Below are 25,233 nucleotides of genomic sequence, written 5' to 3' on the forward strand. Positions count from 1 at the left end.
CATCCTTAGGCATCATGAGACATACAGGTAATGAGCAGCCTTAGGCAATTAGGTAGAAGTTTTTGTTTTCCTGGATTCTATCTTTTGCTTCCCTGAGTCAGCCAATTTAAAACTTAAACTTGATATAGATTTTAACCTAAGGGTATTCAAAATGTCTTAGAAAATTTGTTCAGCTTAGCTCTTACATCATCATGTATAATCACATAAATTGTTACATTCACCAACTTACTTGTACTTTACTATATTCTGTTAAACTTTATGCAGTATCTGTTCAGTATTCAAGGTCTCCTGGACAATGAACTTAACAGGTAAGCATTAGACTTTTACAACTGAATTTAATTTTCTTACAGTGACATAACTGATCAAGAATTCTAGCTGGGCATTATGGAGTTTGAGTCTTTTAAAGGGTCAGGTTTCAGAATGATAATTATCCAATGCTTCCAAAAAATAGGACAGCTGAAATACCTCTCCCTGTTTTTCTACAATATAAATGTATGTGTGAATTGAAGTATGTGATTTGTTTTCCTCATTCTCATGTACCTCATTTTCATTTTCAGTACATGAGAATGAGGAAAACATATCACATACTTCAATCCATACATACATTTATATTGCAGGAAAACAGGTTTTATAGTTATCAACAAAACCTTCTTTGCCTTTTTCTTTGCCTTTTAAAAAAGATTTGTTTTAATAATATTTTCTTAAATGACTTTAAATTATTTTTGGACTGTAAATAAGTTTTTTTTAAAGAATAGATTGTTTTTATTAGTATAATTTCTGTATTGAGAATGGTCAACCATTCTCAGAGCATAAATCTAGGAAATGCCAACTAATAAATGTTGCCAAATTGTTTTAGTTGTGAAGACAATACAGCCAGGCCTTTGGGAAATATATTCTAATACCTGTCAAAAAAGATTCCTGAAGATTTTTAGACATTCAAATTGTAATCTTAAAACATAATTATTTTACCCACAGGTGGGATGTGGGTGTTTCTGGCATTGGCATGCTTAATCCAGCAGACTACAAATTCAGAATATTCTTTCAATAGAAGACATTTGAATCCTGAAGGATTCATGACGATTGTAAGTTGTATACATGAAACAATTTTTTTTTTTTTTGTGATTGTGTTCATTGCTTCTGTCCTTGGCATGCCAAGACCATCTTAAGTCTTTGTTGTGGCCTGCCGGCGGCCAGCGGAGTTGGCAGCAGAGTCAGACAGTGAGGAGGTTGGGGAGGAACATAGGCCAGTCCTGGGGGCTGGGGAAAGCTCAGACGAGGGCTCTGCATCGGAGGCAGAGAGGGAGATAGACAGCAGCAAGGCAGAGGAACACCTGGAACCCGTTCCCAGTGTGTATATGCACAGAGCTGCCAGAAGACAAGAACAACTCAGAAAGCAGGGTCAACTTGGGAGTAAAGCCACACCTTGGAGATGATTGGCCCCTCCCATAGGAAACAAAAGAAGAGTGAATTGGGAGGGGGCTTTTTCAGGAAACAATTTGTTCGTTCGGTAGTTGCAAGAGTGAAAAGTTCAGTTTGTGACTCTAAGAGACTCTGTGCCAAGTTTTGTATTACTCTGCATTTGGAAACAAGTTACATGGCAGCTTGCCAAATGAGATAATGTATGTGATAAATATTCCTTTGAAAAACTGTTTGGACAAACCTTGCTGACTGTGAATGAAAGTAATTCACAGTCATGTAAATAAAAGAGGTTTTGCTGGGATCAATTCCTGCTTCCTGCTTTTTAAAGGGAGCCTAGGTCTCTAAAGTATCTATGGAGATTCTGAATACTCCAGGTCATGGTTGTCCCAAAAGTTCTTTTTCAAAAAAGGCAACTGGACTGTCATGTTGTTGTTTTTTTTCTTATGAGAAATGAGAAACAAAATGTTTCAAAGAAAAAGTTAAGAAAGTCTCATTGCCTTTTGGAAAAAGCACCTTTGAGACAACTTCTGAAGTAAAAATCTATTTGTTCTGAAGCTCCACCATTTATGTTGACATTATTTTATTATAATATGACAGAACCAGAACATGTTCTATTCTGTTGCCCAGTAGAGATAACAGTACATCATTACAAGGAGTAACTCATTGAGCAGAGCTGCCAACTCGTGAAGCTTTCCTGATCTGCTCCTGAGTTGCCATAGGCAAGGGGATGGGAAATCGCACCTCGCAGCTGTACCGAAAAATTCACACCTCAGTCAAAACAAAACACATCCTAGCCAGTGAACTCAAGGTCATCTCCACGGAGACCTGCAATGGCCAGAGGGAGTGACTTCTACGACCCGTGAAATTGATTTGTTGGGGAATGTGACTGGTGACACACCTTGGGGGGGGGAGGGGGCAACAGGGTCAGAGTCAAAGTGCGAACTGGGTGAAGTCAGAGCTGGTTTCACTTAGGTCATGTCAACATGGCGCTACTAATAAACAATTGGATTTTTCTTCCAAAATCAGGAGCCTCAAGCTTACAAAAAGCTTGAGGCTCCTGATTTTATTAGGGCATTGGTTAGAACCCTGACATCAAGCCAGCTTTACCAAAACTAACCAAAAACAACCAGGATTCCTGAGCCCTGGACATTTGCTCTCTGATACCTGGGGTGCATGGAGAGAAACACAGGCCACTATGACAAGAGCACTCATTCCACCCATCATTCTCAGGATGAATCATTGGCTTATCACACAAATTTTAGCAGCAAATCAACAAAAGATCTGCTACTACACCCATGAAATGTCAGCTAATTGTACTATATTTTAATTGGTTTGTTTGTGATATAACATGCAGTTCAGGCATAGCTTTTAACTGTTCCGTATTTATAATTTCTGCATGTTCCATCTGGATTAATTTTCCAGGACTGCTAACTCACTACATCTGAAGATAAACCCACAAAGATATATGGAGCAGAAGTCTATTCAACTTACTGAAAATAGCTGTTCACATTAATTATTGAGTAAGAATCTATTTCATTTACAGCCTAAAATCATCCAATATTGGGGGTATCCCAGTGAAGAGTATCAAGTTCTGACTGATGATGGCTATTATCTTCAGTTAAATAGAATTCCTTGTGGAAAACACTGTCCCCAGCATGAAGGTAAGTCTGAAATGTGGCATTTCCACACTTGGATTACATATATATTCAAGTGGTCATGAAAAACTCACTCTGCCTTTGGGGCAGTGGTGGGTTGCCCCTGATTTGGATCAGTTCACAAGAACCATTAGTAAAACCAGTGGGAGGCCCCGCCCACCACCCCGGATGTCATCACCAGCGATCTGCGCATACGCAGAAGCAAGGCACATATGTGAGTGAAGCAAGCGCGCGAGCGATCCCATTGTGAACCAGTAGTAAAGGTAAGTAGAACCCACCCCTGCTTTGGGGGCAGGGGAAGAGTACAAAGCTGCTTCTGTTTTCAACTTCGGAAAAGAGCTTCTTTTTAAGCTGTAGATACTTGGCTTGAATATTATATTACCATTCTACAATGTGCAGGTGTTAGCGGTATATTATGATGGGTGGTTCATTCCAAGATTCCTTTGAACTTGTGGAATCAAAGAAATGATAGGTTTCCCTGTAGTGAGAGCTTTGCCTCTGGTGATCTGGATCCAGGCCCCTTCTGGCTCCTACAGGTGGAGCACGTGTGGCTGGATTCAGGAGATAGTTAAGGTTTCTCTGAGGGAAAATTATGCCATTTGCCTTGTCATGAAAGAAACATGGTGGCCTCTCTTTTAAAGGGAACAATCCTTATTCCAGCTTTCTTGAGAACTTTCACTTAATCTCCAACCTTAGAAAAAGTTGTTAAGAAAATGTTCCCATTATAAAGGATTCCAGGGGAAGTAACATCTTCACTACTTTTAATCTTGGTCATGGGACAGAAACTGCTCTGCTCATTCTAATGGAGATGGTAGTAATGCATCTCTCCTGATTCTGTTAGACTCCTTGGTAGCATTCAAACTCAATCCCATCGTGGGCCATATCAAGATTTTTTGCCCTTGGGGGCTAGTGTGGGTGTGGCCTGACTGGCTGACTGGCTGGGTGGGGCTGGGACGGCATGGGCTGGTCCCTCACGATCTCTTGGATGGGACAACTCTGGGCCTATCCTCCCATGGACCATATGATTGATACCTCTGAACTATGGTATATTCCTAAACTAGCATCAAGAGCTGAAAGTAATGCTTTTAAAAGGCTCTGACGATCAGGCAACTCAGCTGGGATCCTCGGAGCCTTTTAAAAGCATTAGGTAAAGGTAAAGATTCCCCCGCACATGCGTGCTAGTCATTTCTGGCTCTAGGGGCAGTGCTCATCTCTAAGCCAAAAAAATAGCGCTGTCCAAAGATGTCTCCATGGTCATGTGGCTGGCATGACTCAATGCCGAAGGTGCACACAACGCTGTTACCTTCCCACCAAAGTGGTCCCTATTTTTCTACTTGCATTTTTTACGTGCTTTCGAACTACTAGGTTGGCAGAAGCTGGGACAAGTAGCGGGAGCTCACCCCGTTATGTGGTACTAGGGATTCGAACCGCTGAACTGCTGACCTTCTGATCAACAAGCTTAGCATCTTAGCCACTGAACCACCGCATCCTTGTAGTAAACATTACTACATGGTTATTCATAAATAACTCCCACCTGCGTGAGTAGTCCCTATTGGTAATCATGAAGGGAGAGCAGTCAAGCCTTGATTGATTGCTCCAGTAGGGAATATTGAATATTAAAAGAGTTAGTGAAGTTTTGAATTGGTACTGGAGGCTGCAAGGGACTAGATAGCAATAGCAATAGCACTTAAACTTATATACCACTTCATAGTGCTTTTACAGCCCTCTCTAAGTGGTTTACAGAGTCAACATATTGCCCCCAACAATTTGTCCTCATTTTACTCACCTCGGAAGGATGGAAGGCTAAGTCAACCTTGGGACAAAACAAGCTCAGATAAAATCCTACTGACAATTAGAATTGCTACTTTATGGGGATCCATTAACTTTGATCCTGACACTTGGTCTTGATGGGGTCAGGCTCACCCCAAAGAGCTGGTCCATGACTTGTGCCTCTTCCTAGTTCTACTTCACATTGATAGAAAGAAAAGCCAGCTGTGAGTCACATCCAAGAGTGCTCTTCCAGCAGTAATCACCAGAGAAATTACAGCGCTCCATGGACCAGGAAACCTTTTTGACAGGAGCAATGTGCACCTGACAAACTGAATATGTGCACTGAGGGAGCTCAACCAATCTCATTGTATGTATGTTGACAATAAAGATTTGAAATTTGAAATCTGCTATATGGTGTACATTGGGTTGCCTCTGAGGACAGCTTGGAAGCTTCAGTTGGAGCACAATATGATAGCCAGACTGCTACTGTAAAGATGATACTGATGATAAGGTGGGTGCACAAGTTACCAGAATGATTTTGGCTCCAGGAATGATTTTAGGGAGTTACATAAGTAATGTATAGCTCTATCGATCCTCTTATGTTATTATATATTTAATATGCTCAATTGTTATGCAATTTTATTGCTGGTTTTATTTATTTATTTATTTATTTATTTATTTATTTATTTATTTATTTATTTATTTATTTATTTATTGCCTAAGTTGTTTTAGTTGGTCAGTTTACAGATATTCTGAAAGAAATATCAGTGGTAGATTAGTGTATCACAATTAAGGTTTTGCAGATATCTGGATTTGAAGGGCAAACTGTGGCTGACAGTGTGTGTGGCACAGGGGTAGGTTCTACTTACGTTTACTACCAGTTCGCAACGGGGCCACGGGCGTGCTCTTCTGTGCATGCGTAGAAGCATTTTGGTGACGTCGGGATTGATGGGCGGGGCCTCCCGCCAGTTTTACTACCAGTTCTATAGAACTGGTGCGAACCTGGGGCAACCTACCACTGGTGTGGCAATATATGTAGCGCCTATTCAGAATACATTACACCAGCTGCATCTTTTCCGAGGTTCTTGTGGCTCTCTGGGCAGATCACCCATAATCCTGCAAACAGAAGCATTTGGTTTATGGGGCCCTCAACAAATGAGCAAGGGTCCAAGTTATATTTTGACCTTTTCATCCAGGTCTCTACAAAACCGTAAGGTAAGTATTTTATTTATTATTTATTTATTTATTAGATTTTTATACCGCCCCCCTCCCGAAGGACTCGGGGTGGTGAACAGCCAAAATTAAAAAACATACAATATAAACAATTAAAATGCGTTTAAAACAGAATTAAATCCAAAATGGCTCCCCAATTTAAAACGCCTTACCCATACCCCTATAAATAAGACGAATTTAAAATATAAAAATTTAAAATTTCCACATTTAAAAAGGGGGAAGATTTAGGCCAGGCCAGCTTGATAAAATAGAAAAGTCTTAAGCGCGCGGCGGAAGGTGCGCAGATCCGGGATCCTACGTATCTCCGGGGGGAGCTCGTTCCAAATCGTAGGTGCCCCCACAGAGAAGGCTCTCCCCCTAGGGGCCGACAGCCGACATTGTTTGGCCGACGGCACCCGGAGGAGCCCCTCTCTATGGGAGCATACTGGCCGGTGGGAGGCTATTGGTGGTAGCAGGCGGTCCCGTAAATAACCAGGTCCTAAGCCATGGAGCGCTTTAAAGGTGATAACCAGAACCTTGAAGCGCACTCGGAAGACCACCGGGAGCCAGTGCAGCTCGCGCAGGAAAGGTGTTACATGGGAACTCCATGTTGCTCCCATCACCACCCGCGCGGCCGCACTCTGCGCCAGTTGGAGCCTCCGAGTGCACCTCAAGGGGAGCCCCATGTAGAGAGCATTGCAGTAGTCCAAACGAGAAGTAACGAGGGCATGAGTGACTGTGTGTAGGGAGTCCCGATCTAGATAGGGACGCAACTGGCGGATCAGGCGAACCTGATGGAAAATCCTCCCGGACACGGCCGTCACATGTTCTTCTAACGACAGCCGTGAATCCAGGAGGACACCCAGGTTGCGAGCCCTATCCGTGGGGCCAATGATTCGCCCCCAATAGTCAGCGATGGCACTAGCTGACTATATCGGGACGTCGGAAACCACAGCCACTCGGTCTTGGATGGGTTGAGCCTGAGCCTGTTCCTCCCCATCCAGATCCGTACGGCCTCCAGGCACTGGGACATCACTTCAAGGGCATCGTTGGGGTGGTCCGGTATGATGCTGTAAAGGCATTTAAACAAGGCAGAATATATTTCCTTGAATAATACACTTTTTCTAGAGGAGTGTTGTACTTATAGATAGCATACAATCAATCATGTATTCTTGGATTCCTTTGCAGGGCCCAGACCAATTGTTTTATTGACACATGGCTTTATGTGGGAAGGGAGATGTTGGATCGCAAATCTTCCTAGCAACAGCCTGGGATTTTTCCTAGCAGATGCTGGCTATGATGTCTGGATAATAAATTTTAGAGGGACCACTTGGTCTAGAAGACACAAGGAGTTTTCCATTGAGCAGCAAGAATTCTGGAATTTCAGGTAAATTTCAAGGAAAATTGATAATGAAAATATTTGGTCAATTCTACAAATTTATTGTTTTAGAGTGAATGTAAATTAAGAATAAACATTTGCATATTATATTAGCCAAGTTTAAAATGGATACAATAATTACATTTATTCAAAAATGTCACAAAATAGAAACACATAAAAATAACATGTTATTTGGTTTAACCATGATATATTTTTATTCCAGTTTTCTTCATTAAAAAGCTTTTTGGTTGCCTTGGCAAAAATTCTGTATAAATTTTGAAGGCAGAAAGTAGGGAGAAAAAAAGATATGTAAATTTCAATTTGTTTATTTCTCATGGGTTACTGAAGCTTCTGAATATAAATTTAAGGTTAGAAGAAGAACTTTGATAATCAAGATATCTAGGATATGGAAAAAATATTACACATATTCCTTATATATGGCCATCTTATGATATTACTAAATAATGTTCTGGTATTCCTTCTGTAATGAATCATATACTACACAAAAAAGTAGGCTTAAAGTCAAAAATAGGTGTCACTGAACAACATGGAAAGGTCGATTTAGGAAACAGGAATGGGCAAAAGGAATATTTATTTGTTTAGTAAGAATCAAATAGGTCTGTTAGTTCTCATGTTGTGAATCTTTGAACTGTAAGTGACAGGTTCCCATGAAGGAAATCTTAAGGAAAGCTAAAAATGTAGTGATGCACTTAAACTTATTTACCACACAAGATGTGGGTTCAGTCCGGATCTTGCAAACTGATAGTAACGGCAACGGGAGACTCTGCTCACCCACCCAAACGTCATCACGGACGCTCTGCATATGCACAGAAGCTTCTGCGCATGCACAGAAGTGCCGCATGTGAGCGAAGCGAGCGCACACGCGCGCATGCTCCCATTGCGAACTGGTAGCAAAGGTAAGTGGAACCTACCCCTATACCACACTCTTTACAGCACTCTTTCAGCAGTTTATAATGTCAGCATATTACTCCCAACTACTCTGGGTCCTCATTTTACTGACCTCAGGAGTCAACTTTGAGCCTGCTAGGATCGAACTCCCGGCTGTGGCAGAGTTAGTCCAAAGTACTACATTCTAACCTCTGTGCCACCAGGGCTTCTACCGTTTGCCTTATTGGATTGAACCAGGAAATTGATAAGTTCCCTCTGTGAATATATTAAAAACTACATTATCCAATCAGTTGATTCTAGTGGATGATGATTGGGGACAATAGATCTCACCCTCAGCCCCTACTATGTGGTGATCTGACTGGCCCCACCCCCATCTATTTTCTGCCTCCCAAGTCCCAGCTGATCAGGAGGAAATGGTGATTTTGCAGTATCCTTCCCCTGGAGTGGGGTGGGAATGGAGATTTTACAGTATCCTTCCCCTGCCATGCCCACCAAGCCACACCCACAGAACCGGTAGTAAAAAAATTTGAAACCCACCACTGCATAGCACAGTATAGTACACCATAATATAAATAATACAATAAAGTGGAATAATATAAATCCTTTAAGAGCCTTCAACCAGGGCCCAACTAAACCACTATTACCAATACCAGATAGACATTGTTCTGAACAAATCTACTTTGAATTATTAATTTGTTAAATGGGAACAATTACAGCATGTGTATGGTCGAGGCCTTGATCAGGTACCTTGACGTTAAGGTCCAGGGATAGTAAGAAGCAAATAAAGTTACAGTTGTGTATTTTTATGTATTTTTGTGTTACAGTTTTCATGAAATGGCAATTTATGATATACCAGCAACAATAAATTTCATTCTACAGAAAACAAAACAAGACTCTTTATATTATGTTGGCCATTCCCAAGGAGCAGGAATAGGTAAGTTAAGAATATAGTCTTGGCATCGCTTTTTTCTGTTTTTCTCCGTTTACCAAAGAAAGATCCAACACTTCTTTTTCAATTGGATTGAACAACTGCAAGAAAATATCTATGTAAATTTTTTTGTTTTTCTTCACATCAATTTATCCCCAGCATTCTTTGTCTCTGCTATGAAGCCTTCAAAATCTATCCTGATTAAGGGCTATTGAGAGATATTCTTAGGACCCGGTTATTTACGAGACCACCTTCTGCCACTGATAACCTCCCACCGGCCAATACGCTCCCACAGAGAGGGCCTCCTCAGGGTGCCGTCGGTCAGGCAATGTCGGCTGGTGACCCCCCGGGGAAGAGCCTTCTCTGTGGGGGCACCCGCCCTCTGGAATGAGCTACCCCCAGGGATACGACTGATCCCGGACCTCCGGACCTTCCGCCGGGTCCTGAAGACTTTTTTATTTCAGCAAGCCGGGCTGGGTTAAAAATCTTTTAATTGGGGAATTTTATGAGTAAGGGTGTTTAAATTGGGGAAGCCAAAGATAAATTTAATTTCGTTTTATAGTATTTTAATGTTTGTATTGTGTGTTTTTAATTTTGGCTGTTCACCGCCCCGAGTCCTTCGGGAGAGGGGGCGGTATAAAATTTTTTTAAAAAAATAAAATAAAATAAAGATGGCTGTCAAGAATTTATAAATGCAATTTCAGCCAATACAGAGTAGCCCTTGGAAATGCACTAAAGCACCTTACTCAGGTTGGGTCACTTTGCTTCTTCTGAGATCAATCGGCTTCAAATGTCTGCTTTACTTTCTGAACATTTGCTGGTGCCAATTGTGGCAAGCCGCCACATATTTAGTTAGCTGCCAAGTGATACCAAAGTATCACTTTTGGGATTTTCAATTTACAGTATTATAACTTGCTGGCAAGTCTTTCACCAGCAGAGGGGGCATTAAGATGGCTCCTTGCAGAGCATTTATCTAGTTCCTTTGCCTCTTTTTCTCCTCATAATTTTTTTCACTCTTGAAACTTGTTATGGCCTTGGCTTTTTTCACATTCTCGTTCCTAGATCACTACTATTTTTAATTCTTCTGCTCCCTAAGGTATGGAGCTTTTCAGACAGTGGTGGTTAAGTTGGAAAACAGTTCCAAAATACTTTTCTTCAGTGGTGAAATGTAAGATTTGTTACTACTGGTTCTGTGGGTGTGGCTGGGGGGGGGGTAATGTGACTGGGTGGGGGTGGCCAACTTTTTTTTTTTTTTTACTTTTAAAAGCATTTTTTCTACAACCTCAAAGAGGTTGTAATAAAATGCTTTTAAAAGGCTCTGATGATCACGCGGCTCAGCTGGGATCGTCAGAGCCTTTTAAAAGCATTTTTTCTACAACCTCTTCAGCCGAAGAAGTTTTAGAAAAAATGCTTTTAAAAGGCTCTGACGATCCCAGCTGAGCCGCGTGATCATCAGAGGCTTTTTTTTTTTTACTTTTAAAAGATTTTTTTCGGCTGAAGAAAAAATGCTTTTAGAAGTAAAAAAAAGAAGCCTCTGATGATCGCGCAGCTCAGCTGGCATGGGGAGGGGCAGGGATTTTTGCTACCGGTTCTCTGAACCACCCGCTACCATCGCTACCGGATCGGGTGATCCAGTCCAAACTGGGAACATTTCACCCCTGCTTTTCTTGTAATAAGTGGTGCTCTTCTCAAAATATGAATGTTCTCCCTTAGATTAAAAAAGAAGGTAGTATCATAATATTGCTCCCCAAATTAATTTATATTTAGACTTCTTATTTGTGGGACTCTTGATGATTTTCTTGTAGACGTTTCATTACCGAATCAGATAACATCAGCAGCACAATTTCTATCAAGGCTTCTTATTTAGAAGTTGAATATCCATTAGAATCTTTGCATCCAGTATAACCTACTTCTAAAAAAAAATCTTGCTGAGTTGTGAGCTGACAGAAATATTCTAAGAATTAACTGTTTCCAGCATGGACAACTATTTTCTGACATTAATTAACAGATATTTACTCCAACTAGAGGAAAAAATTTGCTTTCAGTCCTTGAAGCAAAATCTCTTGAGACATTATTGAGAACTGAAGATGGCACCAATATTGTACCCTAATAAAGGAATCAAATGGATCTTTATCAGGACAAATATGCTGCCTAGATTAGATATGAAGTAGTCACGCAGGTGACAGAGTAACTAGATCAACTTTAGTCACCATCAACTGTTACACCTCCTATGTTGGTAGTTTCTTTGGTTCCTGCAATCTCTCTCCTTTTCTTACCAAGTCCTTTACCAGATAGGTATGATAAGATTCCAGAGTTTAGGGCTAAAGTAAACAGTAGATGGACAAATAATAAGGAAAGTGCTAAAATAGCATTGTATGCTGCTCATCTATAGATATGACTAGAAATATAAAAATTGTGGGGTTTAATTTTTGGTGTCTGTGTATGTATGTGGGGCGGGGAAAGATTTTCTCAAAAAGGGGGATAAGATTCAGACCATCACTAAAAGTACATAGAGGAATCATGCAATCCTGCCATTTTAATCCTTTCTGCAGGTTTTGTGGCTTTTGCGAGCCTGCCCTGCCTCACTGATAGAGTGAAGCTCTTTATAAGCCTTACACCTACTTACTCCTTGAAAGGTATTACTGGGACGCTTGGTGTACTTGGAAGAATTCCAGACAGAGTCAAAGAAGTAGGTATTTACCTATTCAGTTGTTCTACCCGTATGCTCTAAACATAGCTATAGGGGGCCAATGCATGATTTTAACACCGAAAACTTGTATGTCTAGAATGAATTCGAATCAGAATCAGAATCAGAATTCGAATCAGAATCAGAATCAGAGAGTGGGCGTGGGTGAGGTAGGATGGGATGGGATGGGATGGGATGGGATGGGATGGGATGGAATAGAATAGAATAGAATAGAATAGAATAGAATAGAATAGAATAGAATAGAATAGAATAGAATAGAATAGAATAGAATAATAACTTTATTGTGACTTTGAATGTACACTAATCAACATACATCAAATGAAATTTCATTGCACACAACTTTCAAAGGGTCACCACCTCCAATGTACACTATATAAACTTGACTAAATAAGTAAATACAAAATTATGTACCCACATATATTCTAGGACACAGAGAAATGTCTGTACTTATTGAGGTACGTTTGTTGCCAAAGTTTTAAAGATTAAAATTGAAAGAAAATCAGAAACAAGATTTTTAGTAGTCTATAGGGGCTATCCTTGAAGAAAATTTGAAAGCTATACTTGGTGTAGAATGCAGCAACGCAAAATTCTGAAGGCCTCTATGGTGGCACATGTGGTAACACCACTATTTCCCAAACTGCCTTGGTTGCTGGTTTGAGAGTCTAATTCAAGCTATTAATTATCACCTTGAAACAGGGGTGGACTTCAAAAATTTTAGCAAGGGGTTCTCAGCCCGGTTGCTGGGTGGGCATGGCCATGGTGGGCGTGGCCTAATTGGCATCCTGCACCACAGCGTGGGGCATTTTTGCCCTCCCCGGCCTCCCTGGGCTCGGGAGGCCCTCAGGAGGCCTTCCCAAACTTCTGGTAGGCCATTTTTCACCCTCCCTGACACGCATGCCCTGCACTTATCTGCATCCAAAACAGGCTTTGTGGGGACTCCTGGGAGGGGTGGGGTGGAGTGGGATTTGGGGATTCTCTGAACTTCATAGAATCTTAGCTAGAGGTTCTCCCGAACCCCTACGAACCCCCAGCAGCCTTGAAAGCCCTTCATGGTGTGGAGCCAGAAACTGTCCCACCATCTCAGGTTGCCAGGATGATCATATTCCATTTAATGTGTACAAGACAGTTAGCAGACACTCTAGCATTCCAAAGGACAGGGAACATGTCAGGAGATAAAGGCAAAGGTGTGAAATGGAGTAGTGTTGCCTGTTTCCAATTGGTAAGCATAGTTGCAGCCACACAATTTTCCACTTACTGGCTATTTTACTTAACAGTGGAGTTGCCTGTCCCAATTAGGGTCATTAAGTGAGAACTACCTGCACATAATTTTGAGTGGCTTACAATTGAAACAGAATGAAATGAAAAAAAGCAAGCAGAATTAAAAATACAACAGAAACATTTTTTTTCCTTCCTGTTTAGAAATCGTTTTTTCCAATTGTGTTGCAATGGAGGGCAGAATTGTTCTGATTGAAATCTATAAAATTTCCAAATGTGAATCTATAGAGATGTGTGAAAAAGATCAGATGGGGGAAATCTAGAGAAGGATTTCCAACAATAAATTTAATACGGGGAAAGTAAAATTGATGCTGAAAAGGAGGAAGATGCTTGGAATTAGAATATTGATGGGTCATTTTTATTTTGCAGCTTATATGGGGCACTAAAGAATTTTCCATTTTAAGTGAAAGAGTAAAAATCAGCATGATCCATGCATGCAGCTATCCAGGGATTGACCGACTGTGCCTAAACAACATTTTCCTTGCAGGAGGGTTTAACAAGAAAAATCTAAATGTAGTAAGTAAGCTCTATTTTTATTTATACTTTCTACAAAAAAGGTACTTTTAGCCAAATGAAGAATACCAGATCAGGAAACCACAGCCCACTGGAAGATTAGAATTATACTTTAAACTATGTGGACTTGAACTCCCAGAATTCAAAAATTGAAACAGATTGTTTTAGCAGAATTTTAGAAGTCGTCCTGTGTTTTACCTAGCCTGAATCTGTCCCACTCCCTGATTCATCCAGCTTGACTCTTAACTTGGGGCCCCCTCTGAGAAAACCTTGTGTTGCCTCAATGGGCACAAAATGACACACTAAGCAAAGATGGAGGAAAAACCAATTCTTAAAAACCTGCCCTGTGTTTGTGTCTACAATAACAAAATTGTGTAAATGTTTAGAGGGATGATTTATTGAGAAATGTAGACCAAAACTTATAGTGTTGATTGAAGGGAAGCAATGAGATAAAAGACAACAAAGGATGAGTTGGCTCCTTCAAAAAGTAGTAAATATATTGCATTGGGTTCAGTGTTCGAAATTTGTCAGATTATTTACATGCAGAAATGGAAGAGTGAATTGGATATTCTCTAAGGATATAGGAAACTTAATGGGTTTCAGAAATTGGATTTAGTGAAGAGTTATTCAAACCAACCATTCAAGACCAAGGACCTGGTCTGAATGATTGCATCAAAGGTGCAACTCATCTTTAACAATTGATGTTCCAAGGTTCATTGTAACATCATTGTTCAAAAACCAAATTTTCAAAATTCACTACAAGTTGTGAATTTCATTCTATGAAGTTTTTCTTTCTGGAAATATTGTATAGCTGTAGCTCATTATTGCTTACAAAACATACATTGGGCCAATCCTAGAATAATGTTCAAGTGTCTGGAATCCTTAATCATCCTAATCAGACATTAATACAATAGAGCAAGTTCAGAAGTAATCTACAAAAAAAAAGTCTTGCATTCTTTCCATAATAGAATATCCTATACTACTAGGCTTACTTTTGATAGTTTAGAACTGCGACATTTGCAGCCAGACATAGGTATTGCATACAAAATTGTATATAGTAACGCTTACTTGTAAATGACTTTTTAAGTTTTAATTGTAATCTAATGCATGTGAATAACCATTTTAAACTTAATGTTTCTAAACTTGTTTGTAAAAAAAATAGATTTTTGTAACAGAATTGTCAAAGTCTGGAATATCTTACCTGATTCAGTTGTCTCAGCCATTTACATTTATAGTTTTAATTCTAATTTAACTTCTGTAGATCTCACTCCATATTTAGGAGGTTCCCTAAGGGGGCATGTATATGTGCACTGGTATGCCTATCGTCCCTATCACATTCTGATTTTCTTATTTTTTTTGTTCAAATTGGTAATTTCTGTTCGACGAATAAAATTAGAAAAAAAATTGGCCCCAAACAGATTCAGAAATTTTATAACTTTTCTGCTACTAGCCATTGCAACTTCCATTCTATATATTGAGAAAGTTGAATGATGTCATTAGTTCTCTCCAGCCAATCAGATTGAGACTGACTGAAATTTAGTGAACTGGCCCTCAGTTCACCATCACAAATTCAGGGAAAATTTATTATAAACATTTGGGGAGACATTTTTAAAGGCATATAATAAGAAATCACATATTGCTCCAATAGTGTTTTCCTGTTGTCTGTGGTTGTGTGCAATTTATTTTTGAAAATTGAAGTATGGGAGGAAACAGTGACTTTCCCAATTTCTTTGTATTTTACAACAATATAACAATAAGTAATTTTTTCATATATTCCCTCAGGGTAAAAATGTAAATTCTTTTTTATTTTTCAGAGTCGGGCAGATGTATTTGCTGGGATCTTTCCTGATTTTACATCAGTAAAAAACTTGAAACATTGGAGTCAGGTAGAGTATGGTTAAAGTTTATTTTCAAGGCAAATCAAAATTGGTATGTCAAAGTGTTATACTTAACTAAATGGTTTGTACGAGTATAAAAGACATGAAAAATAGGGTTATTTGTTTGTTTATTGGTCATGCAGTTTTAACATTTTTTTACTTGCTTACATTTTTTAATAAAATGTTTTTTGATAGAGAATGCGGTTCCTTGGTCAAGGAACATGGTATCTAAGAGTCCTACTCCTTATAGCTGCCAAACCTAATAGTAAATTGTTTGATATTTGATTTTAAAAAGAAAATAAAATTGGTGTCAGTGTATTGTCTCTGGTTCTAGTGCTTTCCTGAGAAATCCAATTAATGTAATACAATAACCGCCTCATTACCATGAAAGTGTTTCTTTTACTGTTAGTGCTTTACAAATGATTTTTGCACAAAAACAGATGATTTCTAAACTGACATCAAGGAACCAGTGGTGAAATCTAAAATTTGTTACTACTGGTTCTGTGGGTGTGGCTTGGTGGTGGGGGTAATGTGACTGGGTGGGCATGGCCAATTTTTTTTTTACTTTTAAAACCATTTTTTACATGTAAAACCATGTAAAAAAATGCTTTCAAAAAGCTCTCACAATCCCAGCTGAGTTGCCTGATCGTCAGAGGGTTTTTAAAAAACCCTCTGATGATCAGACAACTCAGCTGGGATCGTCAGAGCTTGGATCGTCAAAGCCATTTAAAAGAAAAACAGTTTTTTTCTTTTAAATGGCTCTGACGATCCAAGCTAAGTTGCCTGCTGGGATCGTCAGAGCTTGGGTCGTCAGAGCTTGGCTTGTCAGAGGCATTTAAAAGAAAAAAAGCCTCTGATGATCGTGCGGCTCAGCTGGGCATGGGGGCAGGGCAGGGATTTTTGCTACCAGTTCTCCGAACTGCCCGCCGCCATCGCTACCTACTCGCCTGAGCCAGTCCGAACCGGGAGCATTTCACCCCTGCAAGGAACTCTCTCTCTCATCATTACCAAATAGAGAGGCCACTAAGAGGGGACTCTGGCAAGTTATATCTTAGCTGTGATTTCACTTTTTTGGCTATATAGCAATAATCATGCAATCAAAAGTTAGTATTACATGGCAGTAATTAAAATGTACAAAAAAGGTGGAAATCCATATGCTATTGTACAAAACTAAGTTATAAAACTAACACGGGTGGCTCTTTTGTACCCGAGTTCAACTTAAAAGCATATTTTTGCTTTTGTTTTTTTCTGATTATTTTAAAATGTTTTTATTGCTTTTGTTTTGATTGTACAACTGCTTAGAGTCACATTCTGAGACAGGTGGCTATATAAATTGGATAAATAAATGTGATAAAATCTAGGATATGTGGACATGTATGGGCCCATCTTGTCCTTTTTACCATAAAAGTAAATTTTCAAAATCTAGGAGGAAATTATTTCCGACAACCCTTCTTTCACTATACTTAGTTCCCATGTGAAAGTCTGTTCAGATATTCCTTATCTTCCCAAGGAGTTTTATTTTTGATTTAAGATTTCACATTACATTTGGGTTAGTTCCTTTTATTAGTTGTACATATTTAATGTTTTAAAATTTATTCTTTATGCTATTACCTTACATACTTAGTAAAATAAAAAAATAATAAAATAGTAAATATTATTTTTCACTGTTTACTGTTTTTACTCTTTTAAAGAACTTTGTATTTTTTTGTAATATTCCAGATAAAAGTGTTGTGCATACGTCTATATATCTATCGTGTTAATATTTCTTAGCATTAAGATTTCATGATTAATTTTTAAATTATAGATAATAGTTTCATTTCCTTTTAGATTATACGTTCTGGGGAATTTAAATATTATGACTATGGTCGTAAGAACAGGGAAGTATACAACACGGTAAGAAAAAGTATGTTTTTTTAAAAAAAAATCTAATGAAATATTATTGACTTCCTATAATTTATTCAACAGCTGTGAATACTTCCAAACTAATACACAATTAGTTGAAATGTGAGTTGTGCAACTTTACATATGTAAACATTTAGAGATAGATCTTTGTATCCTTCTCTATTTTGTATGGGGGAGGGGTAGCTATCCATCTTTCTGAAAACATCATCTTCTCCTGAGTCTCACAGAGATGAAGTTTCAAGTAGGCTGAGTCCAACTTCTCACTTTGATCTTACAGTTTCTCTAAGAGAAGCTGTTTCAGACCCTAGATTTGCTTTTTCCTTTCTATATCTCAAAACCAGTCAAAACTTTGTTCTTCTGTTTCTTCCTCTCTTGAACTCAAAGAAGTTATAGAGCATTCAAGTGATAGAGACCTAAAACCAGTGGTGGGTTGCTCCCGGTTCACACCGGTTCTATAGAACCGGTAGTAAAACCAGCGGGAGGCTCCGCCCACCGGTCCCAATGTCATCAGAATGCTTCTGCGCAGAAGAGCGCCCGCACGTGTGAGCAAAGCAAGTGCGTGCATGCGGCCCCATTGCGAACCCGTAGTAAAGGTAAGTAGAACCCACCCCTGCCTAAAACAGTAATGGTGGATGCTTCAGAACCGAAGGAGAGGATAGCAAAACCATAGCAAAAGCGACTTCTGAACAAAAAAATGTGGTGGTAACTGGTAACTGAATAGGACAGATGGGGATTCAGAAACATACATTCTCTGCTATGACTGTCTTTCTTGGAACTCCCAAGGCCAAGATGGCTGCTTTGCTGGCAAAAGATTTGGAAAGCTGTTAAAATCCAGCTTTTCTGTCAACATTCAGGGATGAGGAACAGTGTTGAGTGAATTACACTGGTATTTTTTTCCACATAATTGACAGAAAAAATACCAGGGATGAATGTTGAGCTATTGTGGAAATTTCTAACACATTTCAGAATTATATTTCTGTAATCTACTTTTTTCTACTTGTGGCATATATACTGTAAATATCCTAGATTTTTAAGACCAAGATAAGCCCTTGATAATCAAACAATTAATCAATCACACACTCAAAGAACAAAATAAAGATGTTTTGCTAGGAAAGCCCTCATTTCTTCCCTTGTAAATAATTTTCCAGCCTAGTTAAACTTCAGTATCCTCAAAGACAGCAAGACATTTTCCATGACTCCTTTAATAACAGCATGTGCTGTTTTGGTTGATGAGCCCTCCCCTTCCTCTGTTGTCTTGCAATCAAATGATGGTTTCTTAATTTTAGATGTTAACTTTCTCTAAACACCTGAAATTAAGACAGTATCATCTGGCTGCAAGACCATAGAAGAAGGAGATGGAAAGCTATTAATAGTTTTAATTTAATTTAATTTAATTTAATTTCCAATTTATATACCGCCCTTCTCCCTGAGGACTCAGGGCGGTGTACAGCCAAGATAAAAAACATAGGATACAAATATTAAAACATTTAAAAATATATATAAATTTTGGCCCGAAAGTTAAGAATCACAGACTAATTAAAAGAATTTAAAAATTTTAAAATTTTAAAAATTTCTTCTTAGGCCAACCCGGCTTGTTGAAAAAGATGGGTTTTCAGGGAACGACGGAAGGCATTGAGGTCCTGGATTCTTCTTATCTCCGGGGGCAACTGATTCCAGAGGGTAGGAGCCCCCACAGAGAAGGCCCTCCCCCTGGGGGCCACCAGCCTACATTGTTTGGCTGATGGCACCCTGAGGAGGCCCTCTCTGTGGGAGCGCACGGGTCGGTGGGAGGTCGTCGGTAGCAGCAGGCGGTCTCGGAGATAGCTAGGCCCTATGCCATGGAGCGCTTTAAAGGTGATAACCAACACCTTGAAGCGCACCCGGAAGACCACCGGGAGCCAGTGCAGCTCGCGCAGGAGCGGTGTTACATGGGAGCGCCATGTTGCTCCCATCACTACCCGCGCTGCTGCATTCTGGACCAGCTGGAGCCTCCGGGTGCTCTTCAAGGGGAGCCCCATGTAGAGAGCGTTGCAGTAGTCAAGGCGAGAGGTGACGAGGGCGTGAGTGACTGTGCACAAGGAATCCCGATCAAGAAAGGGCCGCAACTGGCGAATCAGGCGAACCTGATAAAAGGTCCCCCTGGTAACAGCCGTCAGATGTTCCTCCAAAGACAGCTGCCTATCCAGGAGGACTCCCAGATTGCGAGCCCTTTCAGTGGGGGCCAAAGACTCGCCCCCAATAGTCAGTGATGGAGTCAACTGACTATATCGGGATGCCGGGAGCCACAGCCACTCAGTCTTGGAAGGGTTGAGCCTGAGCCTGTTCCTCCCCATCCAGATCCGCACAGCCTCCAGGCACTGGGACATCACTTCAAGGGCATCGTTGGGGTGGCCTGGGGTGGAAATGTACAGCTGGGTGTCATCAGCGTACTGGTGGTATCTCACCCCAAAGCCACGGATGATCTCGCCCAGCGGCTTCACATAAATGTTGAACAGAAGGGGCGAGAGGACCGATCCCTGCGGCACTCCACAAATGAGAGGCCTCGAGGTCGACCTCTGCCCCCCTGCCAACACAAACTGCGACCGGTCGGAGAGAAAGGAGGAGAACCACCGCAACACGGTGCCTCCCACCCCCAACTCTTCCAGCCGGTGCAGCATGATACCATGGTCGATGGTATCAAAAGCCGCTGAGAGATCTAATAGGACCAGAACAGAGGAGTAACCCCTGTCCCGAGCCCTCCAGAGATCATCCGCCAACGCGACCAATGCCGTTTCCGTGCTGTGCCCAGACCTGAAACCCGACTGGAACGGATCTAGATAGGATGTTTCCTCCAGGAATTGTGGAAACTGTTGCGCGACCACACTCTCAACAACCTTCGCAATGAAGCGAAGGTTGGAGACAGGACGATAGTTAGCCAATATTGCTGGGTCCAGGGACGGCTTCTTGAGGAGAGGCCTCACCACCGCCTCTTTCAGGGCAGCGGGGAAGTGACCCTCACTCAACGAAGCATTAATGACGCCCTGGAGCCAGCCTCGTGTAACCTCCCGGGAAGCCAGTACCAACCAGGAGGGACACGGGTCCAGTAAACATGTGGCCGCACTAAGTCTCCCCAAAATCCTGTCCACATCATCGGGAGTCACAGCATCAAACTCCTCCCAGATAACATTCTCAAGACTGTTCCTCGTCACCCTGCCCTGATCTACCCAGTCAGAGTCCAAATCCCCCCGGATCTGAGCGATTTTGTCATACAGGTATTGTCCGAAATCCTCCGCCCTGCCTTCTAAGGGATCCTCCCGCACTCCCAGATGGAGCAGGGCGCGGGTCACCCTAAACAGGGCGGCCGGACGATTCCCTGATGACGCAATAGAGGCGGAAAAGTAGTTAGACTTTGCCGTCTTTATCGCCACTAGGTAGGTCTTAATATGCGACCTTACCAGTGTTCGATCAGATTCAGCGAGACTGGCCCTCCAACCGCTCTCCAGGCGTCTTTTCCGGCGCTTCATTTCCCTCAGCTCCTCAGTAAACCAAGGAGCCGCCCGGGATCGGCATCGGGTCAGAGGCCGCAAAGGCACAACTCGGTCCAAGGCCCCACCAGCCGCCCGATCCCAGGCGGCTACCAGGTCCTCGGCCGAGTCATGTGCTAGATCCTCAGGAAATGGCCCAAGCTCCGTCTGGAACCTATCAGGATCCATCAGGCGCCTGGGGCGGATCCATCTAATTGGGTCCGCCTCCCTGCGGCGAGGGGTCGCGGTTCGAAGATCTAGGCGAAGGAGTGAGTGGTCAGTCCATGACAAGGGTTCCATGTCTATATCCCCTATAACAAGACCACTCAACCACTGGCCAGAGACAAAAATCAAATCCAGAGTGTGACCTCCCCTGTGAGTAGGGCCGTGAACTAACTGGGTCAGGTCCATGGCCGTCATGGAAGCCATGAACTCCCGAGCCACCTCAGACGTTTCACCAACGGATGGCAAGTTGAAATCACCCATGACTAAAAGCCTGGGTGTATCTACTGCCACCGTGGCTATCACGTCGAGTAGCTCAGGTAGGGCTGTTGCCACGCGGCAGGGAGCCAGGTACGTAAGCAACAAGCCCATCTGAACCCCACGGCCCCACCTCACAAGGAGGGACTCACATCCGGCTATCTGAGGCACAGTGGTCTCCCTCGGATCCAGATCCTCGTTAATAATAACCGCCACCCCCCCGCCCCTCCCCTGGGCCCTCGGCTGATGGAATGCTCTGAAGCCTGGTGGGCACATTTCAACCAGAGGGACGCCACCCTCCGGGCCCAACCAGGTCTCCGTAATACCCGCCAGGTCCGCTCCTCCCTCTTGTATAAGATCGTGAATGAGGGGGGCCTTATTAACCACGGACCTGGCATTGCATAACATCAGCCGAAGGCCCAGATCCTGAGTGTCTAAGCCACCTAGTCTCCGAGAGGAGCCATGGGGACCGGGGCACGCAATTGCTCTCAAACAGCGAGTGCGAGCCCCCAACACATGATATGGTCCTCTGCTCCCGCCATATCTGCCCCTCCCATCTACCGTGCAGATGGTACAGACCTCATAGGTATCGTCCCCCATCTCTTTCCCAGTCCCTCGACCAACACCTCCCAAATCGTTACCCTGTGCCGGGCTCGGCTCTGACCCTGGTGGATTTCCCCCCCCATCCCCCAGAGTCTTCTTCCCAATTTCTCTAGAAAGATCATTACAAACCCCCCTCCCAGAACCCCTTAAAATCTTTAAAAAATTCCCTAAAAAACCCCACAAATTCTTCCTTGCTCCATGCCATCTCTCTGGACTCCAAAGTCCGTCATCGAGATAGGCCCTCGATAATGTGGAGGGCCAAACCTGCGAGAGGGGAGAATCTCGCAGGGCAAGGAGTTCCGACACCGAATACATATCGTCATCAGGGGAGACAAAGTCCAAGGGAAGGGAGTACTGCTGATGTTACAGGCATAGGGAAAAATTCTAGTCCATGGTTAGGCCATCAAGCCCATTGTCCTCTCACGACAATGGCCAAGGAGGTGCATATCCTTCGACCACGGAGGTTTCCAGGGCAGCCATGCTCTCACCTAGGCCACCTATGGAAACTCTGATGGAAATCCGGGCGTGGGGATAGCCATAGTCCGCCTCCCACTGGCCTTATGTCCATAGAACCAGTATCCCTCCTGGGATTAGTAGCATCCGGGAGACCAAGTATCCTGCTCAGAAGGAGGTTTAAGTTCGTAAATTCACATCGAAGAGATTTTACATGGCAGGGAGTTCAGACAGGCTAGATGTAAAAGGGGGAAAATTCGGAATAATTCAGCAGGCCAAAGTAGATGGGTAGTTGTAACCGTAGTAAGGCCCATAGGCCTAAACTCGGTCCAAAGGATGGAAGAGGGAGGGGAAATTCAAGCCGCATAGGTTTGTAGTTCTTTTCCGACCCCTGTAAATCCCTCAACCATTATCTGATGGATAATGCTGCCCAATTTCGTTCCCCCCCCCCATCCAGCTTGTCCTGGGGGGGGTGTCTCTGGGTCCCCATGGAGGTAACCCTTCCCCCAAGGGTCCAACACTCTCCAATCTCCCAGAGCTAAGTCTAAGGCTGCTGCTGAAGAATCCTATGCTGTAATTCAGGTCCGCAAGCCGCTGGGAGCCGCCCCGACATCAGCTGCCATCACCGCCGCCGCCGCCGCCGCGGCTGCCGCCGCCACCATCGTCGCCGTCGCCATCGGCCTCCCCACGGACGCCCCCAGCCGCCCCCTGCCTCTAGATCTTCCTCAAGGCATCCAGGGGGGTGGGGAACCTCCGTAGGGGCCTCAAACGTCGCCGTCGTCAGGGGGCCGCCACCGCCGCCGCCGCGACCGCCCGTAGCCGCCGGTGCCAGTGCCGCCCCCGCAGGCCGCATCCCGCACGCCCTCACCCGCCAGCGCTTCAACGTCGTCCTCCTCGGAGCTGGGATGGTCCGGAGAGCTAACAAAGCTCTCAATGGGATCCCCAGGTACTCTTTTTCCCAAACGGGGGTCATAGCTGTTCAAATGACCCCCCCGAAGTCCCCCCGAGCCGAGGCATCGCCCCCCAAGGATCCGGAGTTCAGCGCCGGAACGCCATCTTAGACATGCGCAGAAGAGGAAGAACCTTTTAAGCAAAGCTATTAGTGACATCCTCTTGATATTGCTGTCCTCTTGCTTTCTGATGCCATCGGTTAGCAATTAGTCACCTACTCATCATATCTTTGCCGTCATTGGCAGATAATTCTGACAGATGATTTCACGATGAGTTTAACCAGCTATCAACATTCCAGGAATCCATCAGACAACTTCTTTGCACAGTGGATGATTCTCAAATCACATTCTCTTTTTTCTTTTCATCCATAGACAACACCTCCCTTTTATAAAATAGAAGACGTTCATGTGCCAGTAGCCATGTGGAGTGGAGGAAAAGATATTGCTACAAAAAGAAGAAATATTGAATCATTGATGACTCGAATCACTTATTTAGTTTTCTATACAGATATTCCTGACTGGCAACATTTTGATCCTATCTTGGGTTTGGATGCCCCACAACGCTGTTATCCCGATATTCTTGAATTGATGCAGAAACACAAGCATTAATATCAGTGTTGGAATCTCTGGAGAAAACAATATTCTCAGCCGCTTGCCTGTTTCTTGAAATCTTAGCATGTAGCTTTCTAAATGAAATGAGATTATTAGAAAATAAATTATTCATACCCTTTACATAATTTCCAAGATTAAAGTAAACATTTCATGTTTTCTAGTTTTTTCTCTAGTTTGCTACTTTTATACTTGTTTAGTTCATTGCTTTGCTTGGTTGCTTATTTTACAGAAATGCATGTAAATCAAAGTTTCCAGAGTAGATTAGCTGATATATTATTAACGTCCTCTATGTATATGTAGATAGTTGTTCCAAGGTACCTGTATCTGATTTTTCCCTCCTCAAATGCTCTATTCTGCTGTACTCAATGTGGCTGAACAAAACCTTTTGTTGTAGGAAAATAATTTTACAGACTAGGTTTCTTTTATTTCATTATTCTAGCTAAACTGGCACTTTAAACATGTATTATACCTATAAAGATATTCCTTTAGTCTGCTTTACTGTATTTTACTAAGAAAGGTAACAGAGTGGTCTGCCAGTATAGATGCTGGACAACATAAGGCATTTTTTAAAATTCAAATTCTCTGCATTAGAAGCTTTGCTAATAATGTTATGCTTTGTAATCCAAGTGGTGGAGTGGGGGTGTAACAATGGGGCAAATTACGGAAGCAGCAATGAGCTGTTAAACATGCATTTGTACATCCGTTTTGAAATCATCCACACTATCGGAGAGAGATTGTCTGAGCCAGAGGAGGAGTTAAGCAGGGAATTAGTCTGTAATCTTTACACAGGTACAAGAGAACAAAGTCTGACACCTCCCCTTGATTGCCATTAAACCTTATTTAGTTTGGCCAGTTTAGTTTCCCAAACTGCCAGTCTGGGAAGATTGCTGTGAAGTAGACACTGAACAATAAAGTAGTTAATTTGAACTCTTCCTACGTAGGTTTGTTTGTTGAACCTAACACATACAAACAAAAAAGGTGGCGCTTGTGTTGTGATTTCACAGTTCTCATTTTGACCAAGGTCTCCAATTCTGTTTTCTGAAGAAAACAACTCCAGGCCTAATGACCTTTCTGGTCCTTATAACTG

The 25,233-nt window shown here is 42.3% G+C and overlaps 1 protein-coding gene across 1 annotated transcript; it reads left to right on the plus strand.

The window, feature by feature from the left end:
* Nucleotides 1-218: 218 nt before the first annotated feature.
* On the plus strand, nucleotides 219-25,073 carry LOC117657120 (putative lysosomal acid lipase/cholesteryl ester hydrolase). Its single transcript, XM_034405270.2, has 10 exons — nucleotides 219-308; nucleotides 976-1,082; nucleotides 2,963-3,080; nucleotides 7,245-7,443; nucleotides 9,168-9,277; nucleotides 11,824-11,960; nucleotides 13,623-13,769; nucleotides 15,581-15,652; nucleotides 17,471-17,536; nucleotides 23,907-25,073. The coding sequence occupies exons 1-10, from the start codon at nucleotides 296-298 to the stop codon at nucleotides 24,141-24,143; spliced, it is 1,206 nt and encodes a 401-aa protein (XP_034261161.2). The 5' UTR covers nucleotides 219-295; the 3' UTR covers nucleotides 24,144-25,073.
* The last annotated feature ends 160 nt before the right edge of the window (nucleotides 25,074-25,233 follow it).

This window comes from Pantherophis guttatus, chromosome 6, assembly GCF_059756535.1.
Source record: "Pantherophis guttatus breed Tessera chromosome 6, ASM5975653v1, whole genome shotgun sequence".
Classification (NCBI taxonomy): domain Eukaryota; kingdom Metazoa; phylum Chordata; class Lepidosauria; order Squamata; family Colubridae; genus Pantherophis; species Pantherophis guttatus.